The sequence below is a fragment of the Grammomys surdaster genome, unplaced genomic scaffold (assembly GCF_004785775.1).
Source record: "Grammomys surdaster isolate TR1022 unplaced genomic scaffold, NIH_TR_1.0 150, whole genome shotgun sequence".
Classification (NCBI taxonomy): domain Eukaryota; kingdom Metazoa; phylum Chordata; class Mammalia; order Rodentia; family Muridae; genus Grammomys; species Grammomys surdaster.
Window position 1 is genome coordinate 16,816,110 of NW_021604608.1, and position 12,336 is coordinate 16,828,445.

At 37.8% G+C, this 12,336-nt stretch overlaps 1 protein-coding gene across 4 annotated transcripts in view; it reads right to left on the reverse strand.

The window, feature by feature from the left end:
• Arap2 (ArfGAP with RhoGAP domain, ankyrin repeat and PH domain 2) overlaps positions 1–12,336 on the reverse strand; it is a 166,642-nt gene that overhangs the window by 87,057 nt on the left and 67,249 nt on the right. For all 4 annotated transcript variants that reach the window (XM_028765222.1, XM_028765223.1, XM_028765220.1 and 1 more), the window contains one exon: positions 430–545. In XM_028765222.1, the coding sequence (XP_028621055.1) occupies positions 430–545 (116 nt within the window). The remainder of the gene's footprint in view (positions 1–429; positions 546–12,336) is intronic.

Sequence of the window (12,336 nt, forward strand, 5' to 3'; positions counted from 1 at the left end):
TAAAGTCAACTTGAAAGTGGAATTCATTAGAACAGGCTAAAAGGAAGTAAGCACAATCGGAAAACAACACAACACTATTTCACTCTTTCTAATTGTGAAAGAATTAACATATTTGCTATTCTCAGCTTAGGAACAAGGTACTACAAAATCCATGCTTCACGAAGAAAGTATCTTTGCCTGCGGCAGTTAGCCAAGCCCCTTTCAGTGATTTCCTCCATGCCTAGTTAGTTAGACAATGTTAGACAATGAGAAAAGATGATTATAATTGTTCTATAAAATATGATACCTCCAGCATTACAACACCTCCACCAGGCCATTTAGTAGTCATAAAAACAAACACACACATACACACAGGCACACAGACACACAGACACACACACAGAGACACACACATACACACACACACACAATTGTTTAAAAATAGCTTACCTGAAACTCCTATAGGGAGTGATTATCTCAAAAGACTGTTTCACTGCTCGATCTACTTGCTTCACATTTGCAACATTCATAGGAATTATGGTAATGCCAAGTCCACTCTTAAAATCCTAGTATGGAGCAAAAGTACAAAACCATTTGTTGAAAATACAGCCACGATGTCTTTGTTATAGAGGGACGCCTAGAAACGTTACTACACATACAGACGCAGTTGAACAATTAGAAAATAAAACCATCGCTTCTACTCACAGCAGGCAGACCATTCCAGTATATGATAACACTGAACCAGCCTAAGCTACCCTGAAAGTTGATGTCTTTCGTATGAAAGATAAGTTTATGAGATCAGTGGTTCGCAACCTTCCTAATGCTACAAACCATTACTATAGACTTCCGCATGCAGTGGTGACCCCTAAGCATAAAAGTATTTCTGTAACTTCTTCATAACTGTAAGTTTTGCTACTGATTTTGTAATATAAATATCCAAAATGCAGGATATCTTATATGTGACTTCTGTGAAGGTGCCCTTCAAATCCTCAAAGGGCTTGTGACCCAGAAGTTGAGAGGCAATGCCATAAATATATGTGCCTTGCTTTGAATAGTTGGCAGTATCTTCACCTGTATCCAATCAAAAACGGGCAATTAACCTTTTAACATGTGCAAAGTATTGATTTGGTAGGAAAACAAAAGGAATTATGAAATTAAATATGAGAAGCTAGGGAAATTGAGACTCAAAGTGATAGCTACAAGCAATATGCATCAAGTCTTACACGTTGGAAAGGAACTAAGTATGTAACTGCTGATCTTTACCTAATCTTGTTACACTGTACCTGCTGAGGAACTGTGTTCCTCTTTGTTTACATTCAAATGCACTTGCAGTTTAATAAATTGTACAAGTTCACATTCCCACTATTCCAATCAGACTCTTAAACATTGGCATCCAGTGCCAATGTGATCCACAAACAACCCTTTGCTCAACACTAGAAATCACTGAGCTTACTGTGTCTTGTTGGAAAATAGAAACAAGGAAGAGTACATTCTAAAAGCATCAGTGTGGGTATTATTCTGCCTATTCATATGGGCTTGGTAACTTCAGAATAAATATGCTCAATATTTTGCTAAATTACCACCTCAAGAAAGGAATGATCGGGGTGAGTAAATTCAGGTTAAATGTGCCCAGAACTCCTAATTTGTGATGTGAAAAACACATTCATAGTAAAGGAAAATACAAAAACACTATTTCATTTTTCAATAAGAAACTTAGTAAATTCAATTTAGAAAATTGCTAAAAGGGAAAAACCAATTTATTTTTTATTCTATTGTAACTATTACGTGAGCAGGGAGAGTACTATGTCTTTTTTTTTTGTTTTGTTTTGTTTGTTTTTTGGTTTTTCAAGATAGGGTTTCTCTGTGTAGCCCTGGCTGTCCTGGAACTCACTCTGTAGACCAGGCTGGCCTTGAACTCAGAAATCCACCTGCCTCTGCCTCCCAAGTGCTAGGATTAAAGGCGTGCACCACCACCACCCGGTTGAGAGTACTATGTCTTAAGTACTATGTTAGCATTTCTGTTAAGACGTAAGGCTATATATAACACATATATCCAATTTTTGATCAATATGGCATAAAATACTACATGTGAGAACATATAGATACCTCTGCATTTCATTCCTTCCCTTTCCATATCATCTAGCATTGTCATTTAGAAACACAGAGGTTGCTTAGAATATAGTAATCTTTGAGAAATCTGTGTACAAATGAGTGTGGAGAAGAATCCTGTAAGCACCAGGGCTTCTCTGATCTCACCAGAGTTCAATGAGAAGTCACTATCTCTTAGATTTCCTGTAGGTCGTTGTGCTTATAACTAATGCACTCCTATTTGATAAAACTATAGAAAAATAATTGTAGAACCAAATTTTACATATTTATGTGTGTAAATATGTATATATTTGGGAAAATTAGTGACACACTGTAGAAAGGCATTTATTATTGATTATATCATTCATGTAGTTTGCATATGTTTGGGGTATGGGGTGTGGGGCACACATGTCTTTCTGCATAGAGGGAGGTGACAGGAGGACACCAGGACATCTGTTCTATCACTCTGTGCCTCATCCCCTGAGACAGGGTCTCTCACTGAACCTCTAGAGAAGCTATAATCAAGTAGTGCCAATCAGGCTCCAGCAATTTTCCTGTTGCCATTCTCCATAGTATGGGAGTTACATGTAGATATGTGGAGCTAGAGTTACACACACACACACACACACGCACACACACATAATATAGTGAGAGAATCTCTGTGTGTAGTTAGATACCATGTATATAGACATATATAGTGTCTGTCAGTGTGACTGTATGAGTTTGTTTGAGTGTGTGTGTGTAATTAGAATTATACATATATATGTATAAATATATATACATATATATATAGTGTCTATGTGTGTCTGTGTAGCTAGAGTTATATATATGTATATATATGTGTTATATATATGTGTATAGTTATATATATGTGTATATATATATGCACATATATTATATCTATAGAGAGAGGATCTGTATGTGTGTAGCTAGAGGTATATACACATATATATATTATAATATACATATTTATAAATATATATATTATATATATATATATATGGTTTTTGTGTGTCACTGGGTGTTTCTTTCTGTGTGTCTGTGTAGGTGTGTGTGTGTGTGTATCTAGACTTATGTATGCTCTACATACATATATACATATATATAGTGTCTGTGTGTGTATTTATGTACATATACATATATATTATAATCTGTGGGGGGGTGTTTCTGTGTGTGTGGATGTGCGTGTCTCTGTGTATATATATATGTGTGTTTGTACATGCCTGACTGGAGATACATGCATATGTGTGGACGTGCCTGCTACAGTATGAATCCAAAGATCCTGCCACAGTGAGTGCTCCTATGCACTGAGGCATCTCCTTAGCCCCTATTTATTATTTTTCAATATGAACAGTCATAGGTAAAATGAGAAAAAATTATTTATTGATAAAATAAATCAATACAATGTTACATCTGATAGAATAATAAATGGCTCATAATGTTAAGGTACAAGGAAAGAATATATGAATAAAAATATAAGATTATATTATAATTTCAAAGAAAGAATGTAAAAGCAAAGACAATAAAATATTGACTATTGTAGAATAATTAGAATTGGAGGTGATAGATTTCCATTTTGTATACTTACCCTAGGATAACAAGCTATACAAAATGAGAGGGAACATCAAACTTTTAATCAGCCACATTAAGACATATCAGTACCAGATTGACTTTACTCTGTAAATGGGAAATATCAGTTCCCAATTATCTATACAAATGTCCCTGCTGAATCATGCAACTGCTGGATATATCCTCAAATGTGGATGCCTGGAAACTGGAGCCCTCTTTTATAGATGACAAAGAAGGTGAGACTAACAAACTGAGGTCTCTGTCTAACCTTGCTATAGGAATAAACTAGATAGAGCAATGTGCCTTCACTAAATGGCCTTCTAACAATTCTGCACAATGAGGCTCTTGACAAGAGATAGATATCAGGCCACTCCACGGTATTCTGTGAGGTGCCTGGCCTGCAAGTACTGTGTGATACTAAGGGCAGACGCTCATAATGGTTTGACCACCAGCCTAGCAGATGGTGGGATGACAACCTGTTATGGGAACTGATGAGGCTCATCACAGTTCCTGCCTGGATGGATGGCCCCTCATCGCTGTACACGAGTCATAAAATTTCGACATGTACAGTTGTAATTCCTGGGAAAGTGAGGGTCAGCTTGGCATTCTAAATTTCGCTCCAGCAAGGTAAAGATGATATTTTCTTATCATGAAAAATGATATCCCATTTATCAACTATCTGGCATGGCCATATGGTTCTGAGTAATTAGAGGATGCACACAGCTCCCTAGCACCAATTGACTGTAAAATATAGAGCAGGGTAACAAAATAAATGTCAGTGCTCTTGAGAGCTATTGAATGTGAAACAACTGCAGTTCTTATTAAGAATACTTTGGTGATATTTAGCCTCCTTTCAGACTATTAGTACATGTTCAGATGATGTCTCTTTCCTGGATGTTTATCACAACGGTCTGTGTTCATCTCTCTTTCCCATCCTGACAATATACAGCATCAAAAAAAAATCAAAAAACAACAACAAGAAAAAGAGCAGAACTCTAAATGAAATGTCTTTAATTTAAGAGACTAAAGAGGGCTTGTAGAGTAAGCAATATTCTATATTTAGATTCTGTGGCCAACACAGAATTTCAGAAGGCAGACAATTACCACTAGCAACAAGGATCCCAGGTGTTGCTAGCAGAACCAGACAGTGCAGATGTGCAAATGACCTGGCACTGACAGGCTTAAGGAAGAAACCCGGCTGGGTAAGCCTTAGCAAGCTACCTGGCCTAGCTAGACCTCAATCACATTGTTTGTAAATAGAGTAATTCTACCTTAAAGTATAGTTATAAAAATGAAATGAAATGATGTGAGTTAAAAGCTTAATATGCCCAGATAATTCTTTCATTTAAAAGTTTTACATGCAGAATTTGTTATTCATAAAATATTCCACTTCATCTGTAATCACGGAATGACTCTGTATTAAATATTCAGAAAGAATTTATCACAAATATTGACCAAGATACTGAAATGAGTCACTTATATAAATTCATTCCAATGAGAGTAATTCTGAATTGATCAAACCACTCAGTGCAAGAGCAAAGAAAATGCTCATCCCTAGAGAGGGAAATTAAGAAAAGTCTGTTAACCCCAAATCTAAAACCTAATTTTAGAAATCACGAATGCTAGGTTTTCCTGCCAGGAATTTAAGAATTTGGTGCTTAAACATTTGTTGAAAACAGATGTGGCATTGTGTGACATTGGCACTAGATTTCTAGGAAACACCAGATGCAGAGCTTGGCCAGAGAAAGATCCCAGAGAATGTGAGGTCACCACCTACATCCTGTGGCTTCATTCTGTGCCATATAAACCAACCCCTTGGAGGCCAATTTGAATTCTGCTAGTACTCCATCCCCGGTCTGAAGCATCAGGAGACTTTATATTAGCAGGAATGGGGCAGAGAAGAGCCTCTGTTATACTCTGATTTGAGGATATTTAATCAAATAAGTTTATGTAGTTAAAGCCTCAATGCCACAATCAGCATCAAATGGACGCCCAAACTCACCAAGCAAGACATCTGGTTGCAATGAACTGGCTAATATTAGCGTGATATTTTAAAAACCCATGAGGAAGGGATGGGAAACTATCAGGGAAACATAACAAATGGAAGCTAAAGCCACTTTTCTTAAATTTCCTTCACATCCATGGTACTGAAATCTAACCAACTACAAGTACCAGTTTTATTAACTCTAGTTCCAAGAGATCCGACATCCTCCTCTGGCTTCTTTATCTGGCTTACATATAGTAATTCATACACACACACACACACACACACACACACACACACACACTAAATAAATCTTCAAAAATATCTTTAAAAATTAAATGTTAATGATGTCTATTATACTGTGCACAGTATTTCATTTTTTAAAGACTTTTTAAATTTCAGTATGTGTTTACGAGGGAAGGAGGAAAGTGGGGAAGAAAGGAGGGAAGGAGATCGGGGGAAGGAGACAGGAGGGTTAAGAAGGGGATAGGGAGGGAGGGGAAGAAGAAGAGGGGTGAGGGAAAGAATATGTCATATGAGCACAGGTCAGATAGGACATTGGATGTCCTTAGAACTGTAGGTACAGGTAGCTGTGAGCACCAAAATGTTTTCTGCGAGCCCATCCCAGAATGGTTTCTTTAGAAGTGATCAGAGACTCAAACTTAGGTCTTCTGGAAGGGAAGTCCATGGCTCCTAACTGCTAAGCCATTTTTCTAAACCACAGTAGACAACATTTTAAATGGAAATGGGCCTTGATGAAAAATGTCAGAGGAATTCTGTGTGTTTGCCATTGTGCCTGTCTACCTGTAGGTATGTATGTCTGGGAATGCAGGACTGTTCACGCCAGAGGGAAGTTGTGGAGGAGAAAGGACAATCTCAGGTGTCAATCCTCTACTTCCACCTTGTTTGAGACAAGGTCTCCTTGTCGCATTGGTGTTCCACGTACCAGGCTACTTGCTCGTATGTTTCTGAGGATTTTCCTCTCAGCATGTCCCATCTTCTTATAGGAAAACTAGAATACTGATGCTCAGGTTAAGTATCTTGTTTTTACATGTGTTCTGGGGATACAGACTCTGGTCTTCTTGCTTGCCTGACAAGCTATTTTGCTCATTGAGTCATTTCCTCAGTCCTGAAAAATGATTGTGAGGTTAAGTACTAAATTTACATCTACCCATGGAGGAGGGGCAGACAGAGAAAGGGGGAGATAGAAAGACAACAACAGACAGACAGAAAGAGGGAGAGAAAGAGAACAAACTGATTTAAATTGATTGAAGCTAGAGGAAGAATGGGGATATGGCTCAGTGGTTAAAGTACCAGATATTCTGAGAGCATGAGGACTAGACTTTAGAACCCAGAAATACATGTCAATGCCACCCTGCCTGTAATTTTCATGCTAGTGTGGAATATAGAAATAAGAACTCCCCAGAGCAAGCTGTCTACTGAAACAAGCCAAACTGGTGAGACCTTGGTTCTACCTGAAAAACCCTGTCTCAGTAAGATAGAAAATATACAGGAAGACTCTTGCTGTTAACCACTGGTTTCCTCATGCATTCACACACTGCACACACAATCATACATTCACAAAGAACCACACAGGTATGAACACAAACACACCACACACAGGACACAAATCGGAGGCTAACAATGCTGCACAGAGATTCTCAGAAGTTTCCTGGGAATGTATACTTTCTTTGCTATTCTCATCACAAAGCTTCCAGAGAGCAGAGCTCTCAGGTGGCTTTCCACAAGGCGAGCTTGCCTCTATAGCAGCTAGAAAGAAAAACAAAAGTGCCGGCTAAATACTTCCTAAGCAGACAGATGGATCTTGAAATATAAAGACTTTAGTATAACCCATATACATACCCAATTACAGAAGCCCCTTTAAACAGATTGAAAGTGAAAATATAAAAATTTGGTCACAAATATAACACACTGCAGGTATAAGGAATAGAAGAAAATAGTGAAAACTGAAACAGGGAAGGCTTCTGATATGGAGCTAAGTATGTAAGGGTTGATATTCAATTTGTGTGGTAAGGACAATGCACTGGGTAATTAGGCGAAGAATTCTAATTAATGTTGCTTTCCAAGATGCTATTGCTTCTCTAACAAAGGGCTTCGCTCAATTTCCATGTCTTTTCCTCTTTCACATCTTAGAGCCTAGTTGAAAAAAAAAAAGAAATACTAAAAACACCTCAGGCAATATTTTATATGAATCCCGCCCAGTCTCTCTGCTGTGCAACCTGAGAGCCCCTCTGGGTTTTGGCTCCAACAGTATAGTAATGAAGGGAAGTGTGCGAAGCAAGGGAGGAGAGCATTTGAACTGAGCAGCCAGGAAACCAGAAGATGGTGTTAAATGCAGCTGATGTATATTATTCATGGAGTTCAGACCAGTCAGAGAACACAATACAGATGGACAGCAAGACTGCCAGCAGGCTCACACTGCTGCCCTTAAGAATGAGAGGGAATTTCAAAAACCATAAATGTGTTTATGGCAAAAGTGAGTTCAAGGTAACTGAGTTCAATATAAGTGAGAAAACACATGTTCTTGTCTCAGTACTAGAGACAGATTCAGAAAATGAATAAAAAAGTTTCCTGAAGACACTTCTGCAGGCGGGCTGGCATTGAGAATGCATCTATGAGGACAAGAGTATAGGCTCTGGACAGATACATAACAATCTTCAAAGCAGAGTAAATTCTGGCCAAACAGAGTGAAAGAAACTCACGGATCAAGCAAATGAAAGTGATCTCTAATAGCTTCCCTTTTCCTAAATTCTTTTTTTATTGGATATTTTATTTATTTACATTTCAGATGTCATCCCCCTCCCCCATCCTCCACGCCCCCAGAAATCCCCTATCATATCCCCCCTTCTCCTTTTTGCTTTTACATGTAAGTATTAAGGTCAGTTCTTGGTTAAGGAACTAGCAATACAATAGATGCAAATAGTCAAGAAACAAACAAGACAATCAACACAAATAGTCAAAAAACAAGCAAGGCAATAAACAAAGTTCCATGATCACTCCCATGATCACTGTTTCTAAGGGTTATCAGAGCCTACTTCTCTGTCCTAGCCCAGTCATTTTCATGTTTGAAGCCTTCTTCTTTGTTCTAGCCTAAGATTTAGATTTTTACCTGAAATTACTTTTTTATTCTAGCCTAAGATTTAGATTCCTACCTGAAATTACTTCTGTGTTCTAGCCAAATGTCAGATTCCTGCCTGAAGCCCAATTCCTTGTCCTTGGCCAATGTCATATTCCTGCCAAGCAGCCCATTTCCTTGTCTTAGCCCATGTCAGATTCTTGCCAAGCAGCCCCAAAAGCTCTCTGCCTCTCCCCCTTTTTTTATAATGACACAAATGGAGTTTTCAAAAACCTTTTGAAGAAGACACTCTGATAATGCAGCTCTACATGAAGTGAACTGCATTCCAGTAAGGGAACTTTTCAAGAAAGGCTTAACATTTTAAATTGTTATATGAATCACTGACATTTCAGTAAGTGTGCAAAAGTAGCAAAGCACAAGCTGTAGAGTCTTTCAGAATTATGTACAGTATGCTAAGAATAGTCCTTCCAATTCTAAAACTATACAACGATAATGATTTTCTTAATGTTTACTAAAATGTTTATAAGGTCATACATCAATGTTTCAAAATATTCAACTTTAAAAGGTTATCCTCAATAGAGTAATAGTAAAAAAAAAAAAGAAAAAAAGAAAAAAAACTGTATATCATCCAGGAGTGAATAAAAGACCCATTGCTATTGTGGCAAAGGGAAGTTTTATATGTTTTCCTACTCCAGGATTTTCATCTTCCCTTTAGCTGGATGCTTATAGCTTTAGAAGTAAAACCCTCCACAGCATTTCTGAGTGTGTGGTTTGGGACTCGTGTATCACATGAAGTACCACATTTGGTACTTTCATGGATGTGTATACACAACATATCCCAAAGGGTAAGCTAACACACTGGGGATAGGGCCAGAAATAGGAAATTTCAACAAAGGAATGACAACTTTAGAGGCAGTGTTCCATCTCCCTTCAGAATAACACTAGTTAACAGTTTGCCATAGCAGAGCAAGAATGCAAACCCCTAGCTGTAACCTCCCAATCTAATTCCTGTGGTTAGGGTAAATGATATTTCTCTGTAATGGCCAACTTTATCATTTATCCAGTGTCTGTTCACTCTCACTGCAACAATCAACAAATTAGCAAAATTATATATCCATTAATGGAAAGCACACTTAATATACATTTAATATACATAGAGTGCTACAGGTCAATCTCTTTTTAAGATATGTCTTTATGCCAAGAAATTACATGGGCAATGAGTCTGTTCCGTATGAATAATCAAACAATTATGTTCTGTTATACAGCTATTATTAGATCCAACACAAATTATACAAAATTTCAAAAATAAGCATTTCACACTTTTGAAGGAATACATTTATTTGATAATCTTTGAAAATTACTGGTGTGCATGTGTGTGTGTATGTGTGTGTGTGTGTGCATGTGTGTGTGTGTGCATATGTGCATGTGTGTGCATGTGTGTGTTTGTGTTTTCATCGATATATATCACCATCATCCAGAACTTTCCTAAAGCAGGACAATACCATCACCTAGGCGAAGCCCTGCACGTTGAGTAGAAAGTCTGTCCTATCTCAGCAGCCTAGGAAATTCTTCCCATTAACTGCTTCCCTATATGAAATCAGTAGTAGACAGATTTCCTCAGGACATCAAGGCAAATTCCAAATGGGAAAGGCTCAAAAGCTGGAATAGTACTGCATGCATGGTTTATTAAACTTGTCCACTATTATGCTATCAAGAAGACTATATATAAGATGATACAAACACCACACACACACACACACGCACACACATGCACACACGCACATGCACATGAACACACGCAATAAAATATATCATTAAAGGTAAAATATAACCACCTCAACGTATAAGAGGAAACAACCTAAATAAATACATATTAAAATATGTTTATTTAAAAAATAGGTTACTTAAAGATGGTAACCTATTTTTTTTCTGTTTCTTTTTTTTTAATAATTTTTTTTTTTCTCAAATCGTACTGCATTCACACAGGGGTTATAAACACAGAAAGGCAGGTTGTGGGGAAGGGGATGACACTGGAGTGTGGGTGTTCAGGGGGAATACAGATATCTTTCAGAACCGGGTATCGGCTGGGTGAAGGTTCAGGGGACAGGTCACTATGACTCTGCCTATGACTCACTTGTCCTTATCTAAGTTGGTATTGTCTGCCAAGGCTACCTATTTACAAGGTCTATGACTACTCGGGCTGGTAAATTTCCACAAAAGCTGCCTGTTTACAATAGCTTATGGCCATCTGTTTCAATGTTTTTTCACAGAGACCCAAGACTTGGTGTTAGTATACATGTATGACAGGCCTATTGATGATTTTAGGCCTATGGCTGATTTTAGGCCTTCAGTGTGTAAGCAGGGCTGCCCCTGACATCTCCTCCCTTCTCTAAGTATAGAAGGGCTGTGGCGATTCTAATCTTGTGAAGGCGGGGATAGAGGCCTGACCTCCAGTATTTGAAGGGGACCTTGTAATGGCTCCGGTCCCCCTGTCGTTGTCCAGTGAGGCATGAGGGCCATACCCATCCCGATGTCTTTTTCATGGAGAGGGGATACTTTTGACATCAACCCCTATGCAGTCAGGCTTGTCCCTCAGGGAACCCAGAGAGATATTTTTAAGTTTTATTCATATTCCCTTGCAGTGCTTAGCCTTGAAACTTAAGCAAGAATTCAGATCGCCAGTCAGAGGGGTTCTGGGTGGACCCTCTCTTTTAAAAATAATTTATTCATTTGTGTAAATGGAATTCTTTCTAGTTCTCAAATTTCTTTGATGCCCTGTGTTTAGAACCACTCCACAATGCCTTCCCATGGAATACAGCATTGACAGAGATATAAAAGCACACTACTTTAATCTCAGCACTTGGAAGGAAGAGAGACAGGAGGACAGAGAGTTTAAGCTCATCTGCTACAAGAGATCTTGTCTCTGGAAAGCAAAGCAAATGAACAGGCAACAAAAGCACTGGGCTTATTACCTGTAGCTGCTCTTGTCTGCCATTTCACCTTACAGATGAAACTGCCCTGCTAGATACGCACACGCTTTTGAGAGTGTACAGCCCAACACAACATTAAGCGCTTGCCCCCAAATTCTTAGGCAATGCAATTGAAAAAAAAAACTTGCTTATTTCTAAAAGATAGGAGTTGTAAAAAGATTTAAACCAAGCTTTTAGTAAGAAGACTCACTTAAGAGTTAAAAAATCTAGTTATAAATTAAGCTTGGCATAGGAAACTTTTAGCCTTGTACAAATTATATAAACCTCATTTTACTCATTTAATTCACAGATGACAGGATTGTCTTCCTATAATTATAGGAAAGATTAAAAGGGAGTATTTATAAATTAATTAGCATAGTACACGGCACTCAACCAGGGACAAACATTTTAGATTTTGCATTCAAAATTGTTACTAAAGCAACGATTTCATAAAAGAAAAAAAACTTTCCTTCTACCAAAGTGTTAATAAAACTCAAAAACACATTATTTCTAGAAAAGAACCACACTCAAATATCTAGCTAATATGAGCAATGAAATGAGTTATAGGAATTGTCTTGGGTCTGTGAAAAGACAAAACTGAATACCTCAATTTGGCAGAGTTAACTTCAACACAGATAGATGCAAATTAT